Below are 19440 nucleotides of genomic sequence, written 5' to 3' on the forward strand. Positions count from 1 at the left end.
ATAAACCATAGCCCTGGCCTGTAGTTCCTACTGATAGCTGGAATGAAAACAGGAGAGTGCAGTGTTTTCTACACAAGAGTGGACATTCACCATCCATTTGTCCAGTGGACTCTTGCTGGGTCATTCTTTAATTGCAGCAGAGGGCTGTGCCTTCATGCTCAGCTGGCCAATGTTGAGCCTACTAGGACTGTTTTAATCAAGTCTGTTTATTCTGTCTACAAGTGACTTCTTGGTCATGGTTAACTGCTTTAGGGGTGAATTAAGTTCTATTAGGCAGTAAATTGCTTAAGCAACTCTTGTCTATGGAACTGATCTCAGTGAGAGCAGAATGAGCAGAAAACCTAAGAAGAGCAATGGAAGTTCAAGATCTCAAAAGGGCTCTAGAGATGATGTAGGATAACCTCACCAAGAGATGCTACACTGAGGCTGACAGCTGGGGCCTCAAACAGCTGGAGCCAGTAAGAAGAGGTCAGCCAAATTAGCATTGAAGCAGAAGTTATATGATGGTGCTTTTGTTATTTAAAAAATATAAGGGAAAGATAAGGGGAAATATTGTTGAATAAAATGAATGCAATAGAGGCAGCCTCCCAAATAACTGAAGGGCAACCTTCAGCTACTTACTCTTTCTCTGTGGTCACACAGATAATTTTCCTTTGGGTCTTTGAATCAGAAGATCTGAAGGATGATTAAATTCTTATGCAGAACAGGGAAATCATATGCTTCGTCTCTTACATTCTTCCTTCCTTCATGCTCTCTCTTCAGATCCAAAAGAATCATATAGTCTAGTCTCAAAAAATTACTCATGTTCTTTGAACCTGCCAGATTCTTTTACACTTCTGTGACTTGGTACATGTTGTTTCCTAAGCCTGTAGTGGCTTCCCTTTCCTTGTCTATCTTGAAAATTCCAACCTAATCATCAGGGGCCAGCATAAGTTCATCTTCTTTAGAAAGTCTTCTGGGACTCACCAGATTGGGTCAGTTGTTCCTTAATTATGCTCCCACATATCTTTGTGTGTGTATTTTTCTATCATTTGTCAACTTATGTTATAATCATGTGATAGGATAATACTCTGAAATATTACTGGCTCATTTAGGATTAATTGCATTATAACAATGGCTTTAAAAAGGTGGAAGTTTACTTCTCTGTCCTGTTAAGAAATACTAAGGGGAAGCAGTGTAGAGCTAGTACAGCAGCTTTGCAGTGTCATCATGAATCCAGTTTCCTATCTATCTTCTTTGCCATACTCAGCTTATAGCTCTCATTTTCAAGTTTACCTCACATCCAAAATAGCTGCTCAAGCTCCAGCCATCACAACCATACTTCAGGAAGTAGCAAGAAGGAAGAAGGAAGATGTCCTGTCTCCGCTCTTTTAAGAAGGTTTCCTGGAAATACTGTAGAACAGTTTTAGTTATATATAATTGGCCTGAACTCAGTCACATGGACACACATATAGCTGCAAGAAACTCAGGAAAATGTATCTTTATGTGGCAGCATTGTGTCAGAATAAAAATTGTACTCAAGGAAATGAGAGAAGAATGGGTATTGAGAGGCATGTTGCAATCACATTATCTAATGCATTTTTTTTTTTTTTGAGACAGAGAGAGACAGAGCATGAACGGGGGAGGGGCAGAGAGAGAGGGAGACACAGAATCAGAAGCAGGCTCCAGGCTCTGAGCCATCAGCCCAGAGCTCGACGCGGGGCTTGAACTCACGGACTGCGAGATTGTGACCTGAGCTGAAGTCAGACGCTTAACCGACTGAGCCACCCAGCTTAACCGCCCCTCTAATGCATTTTTTTTTTTAATTTTGTCATTCTTGCTGCTTCTCATTCCTCTACCTATTGAAGCTAAGCAGCCTGTGGTTTTAGGAAGTGGTTAGAGCCCAGGTGAAAACACATATAATGGGTTTAAGGTATACAGTCGTAATTCAAATATGCAGAAATGTAAACTTTCTCCATTTGCTGAACTTGATTTGCCCAGAAGCCCCTACTTCCATTTATGACTAGAAAAAAAATCTTACCAATTAAAGGACCTGAGCTGAAGTCAGACGCTTAACCGACTGCGCCACCCAGGCGCCCCTGTCACTTCTATTTTAAAATGTAATCTCTTTGGGGACTCTTGATGACAGAACAAACTGAGGGTTGATGGAAGGAGTTGAGTGGGGGAGATGGGCTAAATGGGTGAGGAGGGCACTTGTTATGATGAGCCCTGGGTGTTATATGTAAGTGATGAATCACTAAATTCTCCTGAAACCAATACTACACTATATTTTAATTAACTAGAACTTAAATAAAAATTTGAAAAAAGAAATCTCTTTAGATAAATATTCAGCCAAATGCAGGGCTCTTACCGTCCCTTTATTCTACCTTCTTACCAAGAAGTGGTCTGGTTACCAGAATCTTTCTGCATCTCTCTAGTTCTCTTGGACCTCCAATACGTAGTAATATTAGATGTCTGTCACACTCTCTACGCAGGGACCCCATGGGTCTGGAGCACTGTCTTAGCTGTTTCGCTTTCCCCAGTGCCTATTGCAGAAGTTGACATACAGGCAATAGTTAAAAATTTGATGAATTTGAGTGTATTTTAAATGCATCACATAATTAATTCAAATGGTAGCATAATGATCTGAAAATCCTTGTAAAATTTCTCTAAAGCCCCTAGCACTATGTTTATAGGATTCTTTCTTTTTAAAAAAAATTTTTTTTTAATGTTTATTTATTTTTGAGACAGAGGGAGACAGAGCACGAGTTGGGGAGGGGCAGAGAGAGAGGGAGACACAGAATCTGAAACAGGCTCCAGGCTCTGAGCTGTCAGCACAGAGCCTTATGCGGGGCGCGAACCCACAAACTGTGAGATCGTGACCTGAGCCGAAGTCAGACGCTTAACCGACTGAGCCACCCAGGAGCCCCTATAGCATTCTTTCTTATGGCATTAATAATACTCGGCTCTCAGTGATGGTGGTTGTGTGCTCGCCCTTCATTAGTGTCTGCTCCCTGAGGAATGTTCCCGATCTGTGTAATTCTCACAGGTCCTGCAGAAAACCATGGGCATTGTAGGCCTTGAGTCAATGAAAATGAAGGACTAAATGAATAGGGACTGGCACTTTATAATTTACGACGAATGACTCCCACCTGGGAAGAAACAGATTGGATTTTATCAGAGCTATTTAGAACAGTATCAGTAAAGACAAGTTGATGTTTTGCCTTTAACTAAACACTTTTTTTTTTGGTATAAATAAATAAATAAATAAATAAATTGCTTTTGTTTTTCAGAAATCCTCCACCTACTTTACTTCATCCGGAAAAATGGTGTGAGGAATTCAACCACTTTATTTCACAGTGAGTATCTCTTCCACTAAAAATTGCTTATCCAGCAAGGCCTTGAACAGTGATTGGAAATCCAAGCTGTGGAATTTACTTGGCGCTCAAAGTTGTTATGCCTTTTAGCACATTACGACACAGAATTTGTTCCAGTGAATGATGGAAGATGCCTCTGCAGAATTTGAAACATAAGGAGTTCCATTTGACTTTTGGCTATAATCAGTCCTTCTGATCATGTGGATCACATTTATCTGAGAATCTACTCTGTCCTGGAGCAAATGTTGCCAGTGGTCTTTTTAATAAGGGAGGAGACTCAACGTCTAAAACTGTGATGCCCAGGGTGCCTGGGTGGCTCAGTAGGTTAAGCATCCGACTCTTGATTTTGGCTCAGATCATGATACCACAGTCTTGAGATTGAGACCCGCATTGGGCTCTGCGCTGGGCACGGAGCCTGCTTAAGATTCTCATTTCCCCTTCCCCTTGGCCCCTCCCTGCCCATGTGTGTGTTTTCTCTCTCTCTCTCTCTCTCTCTCTCTCTCTCTCTCTCTCTCTCTCTGTCTCTCTCAATAAATAAATAAACAAACAAACAAACTGTGATGCCCACACTAGTCCTAGAGAAGAGACAGAAGGTGGCAGTGTTCAACAGAAGCCTTGCAGCTTGGAAGTTGGACTTTGCTCTAGGATCTGTGGTATGAGAACACAGCTCCGGTTCCCAGGATGATTGAGTAGGCAGAGTAGGATCTCAGGCTTGAGGCACTAAAGTGAACAGCCCCAGCCAAGGGCTCAAGGTGGGGAGAACAAGATAAAAACCCATGTGATGGATGGTGTACCTGATGGGAGCTGTGTTACCAGGAGCTAGGCAAGATAGAATGGGACTAAGACAGGAGCAGAACCACCAATAATACCATTAGGATGGTGACTCCATGCTGGGAACATGAGCTTTTGTCCTGGCCCCTGGGAAAGGACCACACTGCTTCCAGATCTGGGGAAGATAACTTACTTTGCTGGAAGGGACTATATGACCCCAGGCTCAAGGCCTGGTGAACTGTGGGGTCTAGACCAGGCATTACAAGGTATATCCAGTGCATAGGAACTGGGAAGAGATGTGCTCAGTGTCTAGCAGATCAAACCAGGTGTTCAGAGGTCATGGAAGAGAAAAGAAGTGCCCAAAATAGCTAGTAACCAGGAAGTAGTGAATGGTCAGCACAACGTTTTCTAACTTCTATCTGTGTGCATGATTAGCTTCAACAAAGAGGCAGGACAATGAAGAAAACTGGGTCCCTTCATCATCTTCCCTACTCAGTCACAATACAGATCAATAATTCCTTATCCACAATTCTAAAATCCAAAGAGCTCTAAAAAATGGAAGTTATTTTTGTACTTGACTCATTTAGCTACAAGTCCTGACCTTATGTGATCTGACTTGGTGGCAACACATGACCTAAACTGAAATGAAGCTATTTATAGTCATTATTTATCTCACTCAGTGTGAATATTCATGTGAATTGCTGCAGATATATTAATGTGTTTGATTATAGTGTGCTGCCCCAGATCCTGCTGGGGAATGTTACATAACATACAGTAAATGCACTGGTTTACTTTTCTAAAATTTGATAAAATTCTGAATTCTAAAGCCTATTTGACTCCAAGGGTTAGTAGAAAGAGCTGTGAACCTATATTTAATTTTTGTTTCACATGCAGCCTAGTTCAAGGTCCTTGAAATTGTTTGCTTGTCCAGCCCCTCCTGGATTTGTGCTGTCTTCGTCAGGAGAGAAGAACAGTAATGTACTCTCAAGAACTCTACCAAGCAAAGCTGTATTGGAATGTGACCATATAGTTCAAGGCTAGAGCATTTCCTCGCCCCTCCAGCCCCCACTCTGATGCTTCTGCAAAGCCTGCAGAATGCAGAAGCAGCCACAACTTAAGGGTGGCAATGTCAGGCAATGGTGAGAAGAACAACATATAGAGCAGGAGGGATGATACTCATGTAGGAGCAGAGGAAGAGGCACTCCCTGGAATTTGGGAGCTAAAGGAGGAGGTCAAGGGAACTGGAGAACTAAAGACACCTTGGTGTCTGGGGGCACATTTCAGATCACCCCAGGGAGAAAAATCCAAGGGCTGTGGTTCCAGTGATTTTTGCTAGCAAGGCTGGATTTAAAAAAATTTCCTTTTCATTCCATTGCTGCATACAGATTCCCTTGATTGACCTTCTCAAAGCTGTTGGCCTAGAAAAATCCATTACATATTCACAAAAATGCCTTCCTATACCAAGCTCTTGTGATGCCTCTAAAATGTGACTTGACTCACCAAATTTTTATATTCTGTATATTTTTTCAAGAGTGTATTTGTGTTCTTTTAACATTTTTTAAATTAAAAAAAATTTTTTTTTGGTTATTTTTGAGAGACAGTGGGAGCAGGGCAGGGGCAGAGAGAGAGGAAGACACAGAATTCGAAGCAGGCTCTAGGCTCTGAGCTGTCAGCACAGAGCCTTGTGCAGGGCTCGAAATCATTAGCCATGATATCATGACCTGAGCTGAAGTCGGACGCTTAACCGACTGAGCCACCCAGGCGCCCTGTATTTGTGTTCTTAAACCAAGCACGGTATTGCTTAGATGGATTTGGGAATAGAGGTACATAATTTATGATGAAGTTGGGACTTTCAGGGTTAAACAGTATAGAAATCTCTCCCTATTACTGATTTTTCTCTATGGCAGATCCTATTATACCATTTAAGTGTAATTTAAGTCCACTTAAGTCTGCTTACGTTTTCCCCAACTCTGAGATTTCTTGATGCGCTCGTTCTGATTTGCTTTAGACTTAGAAGGGTCTTGATACTGGAATGGAGAACAGAACACAAAAACCGGTGCCTTTAATATGCATACTATAAGGCACAAAGAAAAATATCTTGTTGAAACCACAGGAGAGGGAGAGTCTGAAAAGGTTCTAATGAACCAATGAAGGTAAATAGAAATTAAGTGATTGTGTCCTTTACTACTAATTTAAGATATGGAAAAATGTCATCAATCTTCTCTTTATTTAATGAGTTGTCCTTAGTGGTTTTATTAGTGAAAATACTATATATTATAGTTGTTCATAGATTCTTTCCTGACTTGAGCCCCCAATCCTGCTTTCCTCATAACATCTTAGATTCCTCAACCATGAATTCTTTTTTTTTACAAGATTGTTAGAAAGATGAGCCTCAAGATTAGAGGCTAATTATTCTATTTTATATATTTAGGTAGAAACCTGCCCACTATTCCCAAATAATAACCTTTGGTTTCATAGGTGAGCCTGCATACCGTAGACTGCCATTACTCAGCCTACCAAATGCAATTTGTCTTTACTATTTCATTCTGTTTATTCAGATCTCTAATGAAATACAAACAGTGACACTCACTGAGTTAGAAATGTCTGTTTAGAGAGCCTTGGTTTGCTTTTATACTTATCTTGCCCATATTGGAGGAGAATGATAGATGATTAAGACTTTCAGAGTATATTAGTGGGAGTGGGGTGGAGAAGATGATTTTCTCATAATTTTAGGAAAGGTGTTTTTAGCTTGAATTATTCAGTTAATTGCTTCAATTCCCATTGTAGAATGAACAATGCATTGTATTAAAGTAAATAAATGAATTCTTTCTGAAGAGCAAAGAGGACTAGAATTCTTTCACAGCTTTAAAACTTTTAATACCCTATCATCATGTGGCTACTAAACCATAGCAGAGGTGATTCAGTAATTTTGATCTTTCTTGGTCCATGTTTGTCTCCACTTACCAAAGAACCTATATGGCTTCTCATTGATTGCTACAGTGGCCTGAAGGGATTAGTCTGGCTGTAGCTAGTGATTATAGCTTGTGTAGACAGGGGACAGGGTGTGTGTATGTGTGTGTGGGGGGGGCAATGGGAATTAGAGAGGGAACGAATGTGCATGAGGTAGCAGGGGAGGGGCAGGGACAGCATGAGTGCTGGGATGTGGCTTGGTGTTTTTCAGGTTTCCAGCCTTAATTTGGAAATGCTAGGAGAGATTTAAGAAAGTCTGAATCCTATTAGTAAACATGTATTGGAGTTAAAAGAAAAGAAACGTCAGTTTGGTTCTGAACCTTTGGTTGTTAGTGATAATTGACTAATTTATATGAGTTAGTTATGCATTTGTCAAAGCTTGACTCCTGACAGCTTAGTTAAGATAAATTAAACATGATGCTCACATAAATTCTACACTGCTTTTTATCCATATGCTAGGACCCTGCCTGATGTTTTTTGTCACCTCTGTAATGTGTGGCTGGCTTTGTAGAGATTTTATTATCAGCCCTTTCCCCTATGGCTAAAGCTATTTGCATAACAAGTTTATCTGGTTCAAATTTCAGCCAGACTTCTGCTTTGTCAGGAGGCTCCTTTCAGAAGTAGCCTTGTGACCAGATAACAATAATTTTCCTTTGCCGACTTCACCTTCATCCTGAAGGATGTCTTCGCCACCCCCCCCCCAACCCCCCCTGTTCAAACTAATTTCAGGTCTTTGGACCAAACTATAATACTTTCCCAGTTATTGGCTAATTAGGTATCTGTGAACTATGCTTTTTCATGTTGCCTCTAAAACTTTCGGGGTTTTATTAGGAATTAATTTTAGGAAGTTATCATCAGTGACTCTTGAGCTGATTGGTGAAACAATAAAGAAGGATTTCTCCCAGGCAAGGGCAAATCTACCAGGAGCACGTTGGCTGCTCAGCTTAGGCTTTAGTGATGACCTGAGCTATATGGCCTGCCACACACACTGCTTTCTTGGGTTGGCTGGCTTGAGAGGCTAAGCATGTAGGTCTGTTTTCCAAAGTGGGCTTTGTGGCTGAGCCTTGCCATTTAGCCATGAAATGTAGAGGCAGCCTTTCCTATCCCTCCAAATGACATTCAATGGCTACAAGCAGTTGTACTGCATGTTAACAAGGTGAGATCACTCTGAGCTACAGAACTGCTAAAACTAATGGGTATTTGCATAAATTCATTCTTTAAAAATTGAAACTCAGAACTGGAACATTGGCTTTTCTCTAGGCCTAAACCATTTTGGGGCGGTTGCTTCCTTGGCATTGATTGTGTTTCCTTGAAGGCAACCATTCTTAGCTCTTTGCCATCCTGCGTTTTGTGGCAGCTTAATTCCACGTGGTTTTTATAATGTCAGTGAACATTATAAAATGTCCTAACTCAGTGATTGATTAAGCTCCACAAATACTCTTGGCTTGTTAAGTCTTGTTAGATTCTCAGGTGGCCATGCAAAGGGTTAATATTTCCTGGAAGAGAAGGATACAATAGCCTTTATTTACATTACTTCACAAATTGGTAATATTAATTAAAATGAGCAGTGGTATCTCTAGTGACAGACTCTCCATTTTAGATTTATTTAGTCAATGATTAGCTGTTATGGCTTCTTGAATTAATTAGCATCTCGAGCTACAGGGAATTAGTGAATTAATAAAAACTCATGAAGAAGCTCAAAATTAAAAAAAATTCTAGTTTAAAACCCCCCAAATTCTTCTCTCTCCTCTTAACATATATTGATCAATATACTTACAAATGCAACCCAACTTCTTTTTCATTTTGAAAAATTTGGATTCTTTCCTCCTCATAAAAAGAACAAATAAAGCTATGTGTTTCAAGGTTATATCTCCCTGAAGAGGGTCTAATTTAGATTACCTAATAGATCATCTAAAGAAACCAAGGGCCCAATTTGATCTCACTTAGACCCTACTTACAAACTCAGCCAATGAAATGTGATTTTCTCATGATGTAAATCAAGAAGTGGTTCATTGTAATTTGAAGTTTGAAATATGGTACAGTGTCCACAGATACTTGGAATATACTGTTATCGTAAGAACCTTGGCAGTGAGGGGTTTAGCTTGATCTAAAAGAAGCAAAAGGCATAGTAAGGTGGATAGACCATTCTCTAGGCAGCATATTCTATTGATTTCCCAACAAATGCTGGGTTTGGATCTTGTGAGAAACCAAACCTGTAGCATATGTCCTAGAGTTCACATTAGTGCTTTGTAGCATATTATGTTAGGTGACTTTTAGTTAGGGTTAGCCTAGATGATGTTCTGTTTACCCCATACTGGTTTTTCTTTTTTTAAATTTGTACTTGAATTTCATAATATAAATCAAAGTGCATCTGCAGTTGAAGTAAACAGAAGTAATGGTGAGCACATGGTGTGTGGGGGACAGGGGTAGGAGAAGTGGGGACATGGCTCATAGCTCTGCCCACAGTCTGTTCCCCTCCATCACTCCCCAGAGTGCCACCTGGTTCATCGAGAAGAGCAGTGTGTGCATTCAGCTGTGTCACTTGCTAGCTGTGCAACTTGGGGGAAGATATTTAACCTCTCTGACCTTTGGTCCTCATTTGTCAAGCTGAGGCAGACGACCTGCCTCATAGATTTACTGTTAAGGATTAAATTATATATGTGTCTGTAGAACCTGGCAAATAACTCTGACTCATGCCAGGCTCTGTTCTCTACATGTCCTATAATTCAGGTAGTTCTCATAGTTCTCCATTCCCTTCTCAACAACAACAGTACCACCCCTCAAACTCAACCTGAGAGAATCTGCTCCAGCAGGGGTCAAAACAGAAGCAGTGGATGGAATGCAGACTTACCTTCACTTCTTTGCCTCACAAACAGCCCTACCTCCCACAACTATCCCAGGGCACATCTTGTCCAGACCCAGTGCCTCTGTCTCTGCTGTCAGCCAGCCAGAAGTTTCTTCATGGGGAAGGAGCAGTGGGACATGAAATGGATGGCTGGACCCTGAGAGGTAGAACCCACAATGCTTGGCAACTATTAATGGGAGAAGACAGGTGCTACAGGAAAGGATGAGTTAAACATGAGGATTCCAGTATTTTCAGCATGAGAAAGGGTCTTTTTAGAGAATACACATTGGAGAGATAAAGAGCATTAGACCTGAAGTCAGGTTGTATTCTAACATTTCCACTTAGATTCTTGACCTTGACCAAATTACTTCATCTTTCTGAACCTCAGTTTCCTAATCTGTAAAATGGGAATACTAATATTTATATGATAACCATTTGGGATTAAGATCAATTCTGCTGTGATAGAAAATCCCAACTAACAGTGACTTTAATAAGGTAGATTTTTATTTATTTCTTACATGAAATAAGCTGGAAGTTAGTCCACATAGGTACCACTAATCCAGCAGGGCATCTGGCAGCCACCTAGGCTCCTGCCCTCATGCTGCCCCATTAAGTGTGATTTCCACTTCCAAGGGTACCTCATGAGCCAAGATGGCTGCTATAGCTCCAACATTGACCTACTTATTATAGCCAGCTGGAAGGAGAGATAAATGAAATTTTGCTTACTTTAAGAAAACTTTTGTCCATTTCATGGAGCATATCATTAGCTACAACTCAATCACATGGCTACAACTAGCTACAAAGGAAGCTAAGAATTTAGTCTTCTAATAGGGCAGCCCTGGGCCCAGGATAGTACCAGAACAATATCCTTAAGTAGAGTGGACAGTGTACAGACAGGTTGCAGTCTGAAATCATGCTACCTTATAGAGTGTTGTAAGAATTAAGTGAGATACAGACTGAGAGTTCAACAATTGTGAGAAATATTTTAACTCCATAGTGGTACCATCAAAAGAGGTGTGAGAGTCAGGAAGGAGAGCCAATAGCATCCATAGGATGATAAGTCACAACAGAAGTGGATCATGAGGAGGAGGGGCATTCATGATCCTCACTGAGGCTGATCTAGGGCCTCGGCGGGATGGGGAAAGTAAGGACAAGTAGAGAGCTTGGAGGGGCCAGGTTGACACCCTTCCTGGATCTTTCTCTCTCTCTCTCTCTCTCTCTCTTTCTCTCTCTCTCTCTTTTAAATTTATTCATTTATTTTTGAGAGAGAGAAAGAGACAGAGAGAGAGAAGAAGCTGGGGGGAAAGGCAGAGGAAGAGAGAGAGAGAATCCCAAGCAGGCTCCCTGCCCAATGCAGAGCCCAATGCAGGGCTCAATCCCATGACCCTAGGATCATGACCTGAGCTGAAATCAAGAGTCAGATACTCAACTGACTGAGCCACCCAGGCGCCCCCCCTGGATTTTCTCTTAAGAGCTGTGATGTTCTTCTGGTACAGTGTGAAGTTCCCGGCTTCCTGCCTGATCCTCTACTCCCTGGCTACTGTAGTTTCCACTGTGGAATTTCCACAGGCTCTAGTGCAGAAGGAAATCTGGCTCTAGGTCAGTAAGAATTTTAATTAAAAATGGAAATGAAGGCTCATGTCACTAGTACTACATTATTACAGGCCACTGATGATTTCTGGCAGGGATAAAAATAACAGACATAGCCTGTTGGCACTAATGAGGAAAGGGCTGATTCGTTTTTTAAATAGATTCAAAATTTATAAGAGTGATATTAAATATAATGAGTAATCATAGATTCTCTTGATCTTCCATCTCCTTTTGGATATGTGTGCAGCTTCCAGCCAACCTTCTAGTATTATAATTTGGAATCTCCTAAGGAAATAAGGAACCTCATCAAATACATGACATAGGTATCATACCAGGCTAATGAGTGGGGGAAAAATCCCATAATTGGTTTCTGAAATTTTTTTTAATGTTTATTTTTGAGAGAGAGAGAGAGAGAGAGAGAGAGAGAGACAGCATGAGTGGGGGAGGGGCAGAGAGAGAGGAAGACACAGAATCTGAAACAGACTCCAAGCTCTGAGCTGTCAGCACAGAGCCCAATGCAGGGCTTGAACTCACAAACCGTGAGATCATGACCTGAGCCGAAGCTGGGCGCCTAACGGACTGAGCCACCCAAGTGCCCCCCATAATTGGTTTCTAATATGAAGGACTATTGAATGTTTCTGAAAGAAGAATTTTATTTAAAAAGCTATTATTTTAGTGAATAATAGAAATTCTTGCCTTTAAGAGAAGCCCAAAGCTTAAATCCTTAGGTTCAAGCAGTGTTCCTCATGCTTGTACAGAATGCTTGGCTTTGATCAACCCATGCTATGGTTTGAATTATGTCTCCTAAAACTTCATACGTAGAAGTCCTAACCCTCAATATCCCATAATATGATCTTATTTGGAATTAGAGCCATTGCAGATGTAATTAGTTAGAATGAGATCATACTGGAGTAGGGTGGACCCCTAAACCAGTATAACTGGTGTGTTTATAAAAAGGGGAAATTTGTACACAGATATGCACACAGAGAGAATGCCTTATGCTGCTCTAAGCCAGGAAACAATTAAAATTAGGAGAGAGGCCTGGAACAGATCCTTTGTTAGCACCTTTGAGGGCGCATTGCCCTACCAGCCTTGAGTCTTGATCTCAGACGTCCAGCCTCCAGGGCTGTGGGACAATAAGTATCTCTTGTTAAGCCACTCAGTTTGTGTTACCTTGTCACAGCAGCCCTAGGAAACTAATACAGTCCATTACTTGGTTGGTATATGACCTTAACTCATTTAATCTCTCCAAGCCTCTACTTCCTTAGCTGTGGGTGAGGATAGCAGTGTCCACCTGTCTACCAGTGAGAATCAAATGTAAAAAAAAAAAAATTATAAGTTTATTTTGAGAGAGACAGAGACAGCATGAGTGGGAGAGGATCAGAGACAGAGGGGGAGAGAGAGAGAGAAACCCAAGCACAGAGCCTGATGTGGGGCTCGAACTCACAAAACCGTGAGATCATGACCTAAGCTGAAACCAAGAGTTGGATGCATAACTGACTGAGCCACCCAGGTGCCCCAAAATATTTAATTCAGTAGAACATCGTCACAAAGTCAAGTATTAGTATTACATCATAAGGCCATAGTGTTTTCTTCCTTATTTGCTTCCTTCCTTGTTTCCTTCCTTCTTCCCTTTTATTTTTTTAGAAATATGTCTCAGATACTAAGGGTTTGTGTTAAATTCTTCCTAAGCTTACTGCCCAATTGTAGAAGAGGGGTATTTCTGTCATTACCAGTATTTTCTGACTTTACCGAGGACTTCAAGAATCAAATACATATTCTGTGCTAAGATGTCTTGGTCATATGTGTCTGTCTGAGAGGAATAAACTATATATAAAGAGATGGCAAATTGGTGTCATCTCATATCCCAGGATGGTCCACCTGATTGCTAGGATGCTATATTAGAAGGATTCTGCGTCTGTGTCCAGGATAGAGGATCATGATCACTTAGAGATATTTTCTATGACCCTGAACTGGATATCTGTATAAAGGTAGCATATACTTTTGTGGACCTATAATTCATTTTTCTTTTTAATTATAGCCAAGTTCTATGTTATGCGAAAATCGTTGTTCATGGCAAAGTTCATTTAGCCAAAGAAAGCTCACATTCAACCAAATCAAGTACAGCCTAAAAGATACCCGAGAGTTAAAATAAAAGTAGTTGAATAAATCTGGGGTTATCTGTGTGAGGAGTACAGATGATGTTAGTGGTAAGATTTATTTAAAGCATGCTATGTGTCAGACACAGTGAAATGCACTTTACATGCATTATTTCATTGAATCCTAACCCCTGCCATATGAGACAGGTTACTACTGGAAAAGTGAACCTCTTAGAAGGTAAGTGACTGTCCTGATGTCTCACAACTAGAAACTGACAGAGCTAGGATTCGAATCAAGGTCTGTATCATAGTTCAGTACCCAAGGTCATGTTGCTGTATGGTGTGTGCATGTGTGTGTGTGTGCATATGTTTAGGTGAAATTCACATAAACATTGACCATTTAAAAGGGAACCATTAAAGGGAATGTGTGATTCAGCACATTCACAGTTTTGTACAACCACCACTGTCTAGTTCCAAAACAGAGAATGTGTCTTTTTTGCTTTTATCCCCAATATTCGGCACATTGCTAGCACATGGCAGGAGCTCAGTAAATGTCAGTTCCTTTTGAAGAACTAAAAATTGCAGAGAGGAGGTGATACCTTCAAAAGCATACACAGCAATATGATGGACTTGAGTTAGAAATTGAATATTAGGACTCATGGTCTTTATAAATCTCTCCTAACTGTAAACATAATATTAAGGAAAAGAATATGAGGCAAAAAAAAAAAAAAAAAGTCAAATGCACTCCCCCAACGTACTTGCCCAAAGCAAAAATAAAAGTTTAAGCATCAGAAACATGATAAGTTTGTTAAAAGTGGATTATGTAGACATGGTTAGCTATGGGTTCTTTTTTGGTTGCTTTGAATACATGAAAATGATGTCAAAATAAATCATCCCTGGCAGTCTCAGTGATTATATTCCTTTCCAACAGCTTCTGCCTATTGTACTTCATTTCGTACCCCCCTTCCCCATATCCCCCTGCCACATCACTTGTCCTGTTTTCCACCACCACCTACTCTATCTCCTGGTTCAGAATTCCAGGGAAAGGTTGAAGAGAAGTCATTTCTGAACCCAGGATTAAGATAAACACCTATGTCTTCATGGCTCATGATGTTTCAGGACCATGGTCAGTGACATGACATTCTACAGTTTGACAATTTCCTTCTGATGTAAACATTGGCCTGCCAAGGCTGCCTTAGGGGAATACGCAGGTGTGAGGGGTGAGAATCAAGATGTGGGGGGAGTTTGACACCTATGACGTAGACTTTGCTTCCTCTATAAAATAAGAGCAAGGGCACATCTCACAGCTGCTAATCTTGGCCATATACATTATTAATACATTCTTTGCACCAGTAGATATTAATTACCAAAGGAAAACAACTTAGGGTGGTGGAAAGCAGAAGAAATTATTGGGTAACTTTGAATTTGAAGGATTTTTGCCTTTAGATGTTTCCAGGCAAGAATATCTGTCAAAGGGGATCTTTAACTTTATGCTTTTCCAAAAATGTAACAATGACAGGCCACATATAAAAAAGAAAGGCCCAGGGGTGCCTGGGTGGCTCAGTCAGTTGAGCATCTGACTTCAGTTCAGGTCATGATCTCATGGTTTGTGAGTTCGAGCCCCACGCCGAGCTCTGTGCTGATAGCTCAGAGCCTGGAGTCTGTTTCAGATTCTGTGTCTCCCTCTCTCTCTGTCCCTCTCCCACTTGTGCTCTGTCTCTCTCCCCAAAATAAGCATTAAAAAAGCTTGTTTTAAATAAAAAAGGCCAAAAACATTATACTAGGGAAGGAAGGAAGGAATCTAGATTCTAAGATCAGAGTGGAATGAGAACACAAAATGCTCACTCAGCTAAGCTGAAGTCCTAAATCTGCTGGGATCAGAAGCAAGCAGTGATAGCTGGAAGTTTGGCTCCTGTGGTTAAAAGGACTAAGAGGGCTCCAAGGAAGACTGTCCAGAGTTAGACTCCTGCCTGAAGCCAGTGTGTGGAGTAGTTCTTGTTGGCTGATGAAAAGCTGAGGAAAAGAATGGGATAAGGAGAGGTCATATGATCCTGTGCTCTGACTGTAGCAATTTCCTCTGTTGTTCTCCAACACCTAGGGAGGTGCTGACCATCAGCCAGGACTATGGCTCTTAGGCAGCTTCTGCCTGAGAATGGTAGGATAAGTAAGTGGCTGGGCCTTCTGCTGCCACAGTGATGAGCTCTTTCATATACCTAATAAAACCGTGGGATAGGAGCACAAAATTCCATTCTAAAAACTGGCTCTGGGCTAGAGACCTAGGGAGCCAAGAAGACACAACCCCGAAGTCATTACACTAAGAGAGTAAGTAAGCACAGAGAGAAAGTGAGAGGGAAAGGGAAAAATTCTCCTCCTCCTCCTCAAAGTGAGCCTGCCAACTGAAATTTCAAAACACACAAACTCTAAGGCTAACAAAGACAACTTGCTGGCATCACAAATGAAGCAGAAATTCATTTGAAATGAAATAATTTCGTAGAATATTTTCAAAGTGTAACTGTTAACTGTAAGAAATGACTTGGGGTGAAATAAATCTAAATAGTCATAAAATTCAGGGGGGACAGTAGTATTCAGTTCGTGGTTAAGGGATGCATAGATTCTTGTGCTCAAAGAGGATAGAACTACTGGAAAGTTTATAGTTCAGCAAACATTTTAAACATGTAGGATAATGACTAAAATTATAAGAAAACAATGTCTAGTTTCTAAACCAACAGAAGGATAAAAGGGTCTCTAGGAAACTTTTATCCAGCAGAAGGCAGGAAATGAGGAAAAAAAGAATTAGAGGGAAAAGGTGGTAAGAAGAGATTTCTACCCATATCACACAGTGCTTTTGAATTATCAGGCAGTTTTCCGCAGCATCTCTAGTCCGTGAGCAATGATGTTTAACAATTGTCTGGGAGGGGCTAGGGGGCTAATTCGTATCATTTACTGATTTCCGTGGTATAAAATACCCCCCCCCCCCACCATGGCCAATTTCAGGCTACCAATGTAACATCCATCAGTTCACAAAATTCCTGAAAATGTAACAATATCTAGGGAACCTTGTGCATGCTGGCTCCAGCACATGACTGTTTGGGATAGATAGGCTTTTCTGTATGGTCTTCATTCTACATATAATTTTTGATAATAAAATAAAAATTAAGTAAAAATTCTCTGCATTTTACTTCTTTAACTGAAACCATATGGAAATTTATTGGGGAAACAGGACCTGGTGGCATTTTGTTATTAGAATATTTATCATACAGTTATTGAAGGCTTGTAATTTATGATCCTTGCTTTCAGAGCCAGATCAATAAAGAGATAAATGTCCTCAGCACAATAGAATTTATATCCTCCACGTGATAATTGACCACTGTGTCATACATTCAATCATTCATCTCATTATCTGATATAATGAGCAGAAAGTCCAATATGTATATGATTTATAAATGTACATTAGTGTGAAGCCCACGACCTATCTAACCTGTTACCTGTCCCTTGGCAACATAGTGTATACAGTTGTCTTCCTCCAGCAATAGGATCCCACAAAAAGGATTATCCACCTTTTTTTTTAAATATTTATTTTTGAGAGAGGAAGTGTGAGTCGGGGAGGGTCAGAGAGAGAGGGATACAGAGGATCTGAAGCAAGCTCTGTGGTGACCCCAGTGAGCCTGATGTGGGGCTGGAACTCACAAACTATGAGTCATGACCTGAGCCGAAGTCAGACGCTCAACCATTGAGCCATCCAGGTGCCTCTGTCTGTCTTTCTTTTTAACACTAGACGTCTATCTAATTAGAACAGATAGGGGAAATGCCTGAGCTGACATTATTCCCTCTCTTCCTTTTGTCTTTCCTCTTTCTCCTACTTGTGGGTTCCTAGTCCTAGTCCTATTCTTTTCTTTTGTCTTGTCTTTTCTCTTCTGTTCTTTTCCTTTTCTTTCTCTCTTTGTCTCTTTCTTTCTCTTTCTGTCTCTTTTTCCTTTCTGTCTGTCCTTTATCACAGAGCACAAGTGGCTTGTCCTAGAGTGGGGGTGGGTAAATGGTATTGAAGGAGCCTTTCATGTCACTGATTTACTACTATGAGTAGATTTGGCAACACAAGTCATTCCACATCATCTGTCTGTGCATTTCACTGAGTTACAGTAGCTTAAAGCTCAGGACACAGGAAGTGTCAGAGAATGGAAGTAGCATATTCCCAGGAGAGAGAGCGAACAGGGAAATGAAAATGGGAAAACAGAAAGCTAACCATTTAGAAACCTATGCATAGAGTTAGTTCACTAACAGTGGGAGTAGGAGCCATCCCAGCCCCCGCCCCCTTTCTCTCTCACCGCCTGGGAACATTTGTTGCCTGCAACGTCTGTACTTTGCTTTGCAAGGGTTAATCAGAGGGCCTATTATTCAGCAAATTAAAGGCTTGGCTGCCTGAGAGTTCCTTTCATAAAGGATTAGGGTCTCTGATGAGGCTTTGATGTAATAGATGGAGCTGTTCTGCTCCTTCATGTTAATGGAAGAGTGTTAAGGACTCCCCAGGCTCTCTTTGGCAGTTGGTGTCTTTACTCTTTCCCTTGCCTAAAAAAGAAAAATATTTTATCTTTCAAAAATTTAGTGCTTGAACAAGGCACTGGATTGACGTCCCCAGGGGGTGAAGTGTTCATTTCTTGGCCTAAAAGCACAGAGGCTCAGCACTAACTGGCTTCCTTGGGTGGCCACTTCCTTGGGAAGAACTGTCTGTCCAAAGTGCAACAGAAGCAGTCATTTAAATATTGCAGTTCATTGCCCTTGGAAGCTTTTCTTGCTGAGAAATTGGGCAGAAGGGTGGCAGGTGACAGGCATGGTAATGGTTTGTGTCCTCAGGAACATAAACCAAGGCTGCAAATAGCTGTGCAAAATCCTGATTTGCATGACAGTTACAGCTACTTATTATCTGACAATATTTTCTCCAGGCTTTTTTTTTCCCCATCACATTTAGTGTACTCTTTTTTTTTTTTTAATAATCTATTTTACATCCCAAGTTACTTAGCATATAGTGCAACAATGATTTCAGGAGTAGATTCCTTAATGCCCCTTACCCATTTAGCCCACCCCCCTCCCACAACCCCTCCAGCAACCCTCTGTTTGTTCTCTGTATTTAAGAGTCTCTTATGTTTTTCCCTCTCCCTGTTTTTATATTTTTGCTTCCCTTCCCTTATGTTCATCTCTTTTGTATCTTAAAGTCCTCATATGAGTGAAGTCATATGATATTTGTCTTTCTTTGACTAATTTCACTTAGCATAATATCCTCTAGTTCCATCCACATAGTTGCAAATGGCAAGATTTCATTCTTTTTGATTTCCGAGTAATACTCCATTGTATATCTTTACCACATCTTCTTTATCCATTCATCTGTCAATGGACATTGGGCTCTTTCCATACTTTGGCTTATAGCACTGCTGTAAATATTGGGGTGCACGTACCCCTTCGAAACAGCATATCTGTATCCCTTGGATAAATACCTAGTAGTGCAATTGCTGGGGTGTAGGGTAGTTCTATTTTTAATTCTTTGAGAAACCTCCATACTGTTTTCCAGAGTGGCTGCACCAGTTTGCATTCCCACCAACAATGCCAATAATGCAAAAGAGATCCTCTCTCTCCACATCCTCACCAATATCTGTTGTTGCCTGAGTTGTTAATGTTAGCAATTCTGACAGGTGTGAGGTGGTATCTCATTGTGGTTTTGATTTGTATTTCCCTGATGATGAGTGATGTTGAGCATTTTTTCATGTGTCAGTTGGCCATCTGACATCTGTCTTCTTTGGAGAAGTGTCTATTCATGTCT

At 40.8% G+C, this 19440-nt stretch overlaps 1 protein-coding gene across 15 annotated transcripts in view; it reads left to right on the forward strand.

Moving 5' to 3' along the window:
• Positions 1-19440, forward strand: part of MYO3B (myosin IIIB) — a 471131-nt gene that overhangs the window by 203045 nt on the left and 248646 nt on the right. For all 15 annotated transcript variants that reach the window (XR_008295422.1, XM_053215252.1, XM_053215254.1 and 12 more), the window contains one exon: positions 3273-3338. Coding sequence is in view for 14 of the 15 variants with exons in the window: in XM_053215252.1 (XP_053071227.1) it covers positions 3273-3338 (66 nt within the window). In the remaining variant the exon portion in view is untranslated. The remainder of the gene's footprint in view (positions 1-3272; positions 3339-19440) is intronic.

This window comes from Acinonyx jubatus, chromosome C1 (genome assembly GCF_027475565.1).
Source record: "Acinonyx jubatus isolate Ajub_Pintada_27869175 chromosome C1, VMU_Ajub_asm_v1.0, whole genome shotgun sequence".
Taxonomy (NCBI): Eukaryota; Metazoa; Chordata; class Mammalia; order Carnivora; family Felidae; genus Acinonyx; species Acinonyx jubatus.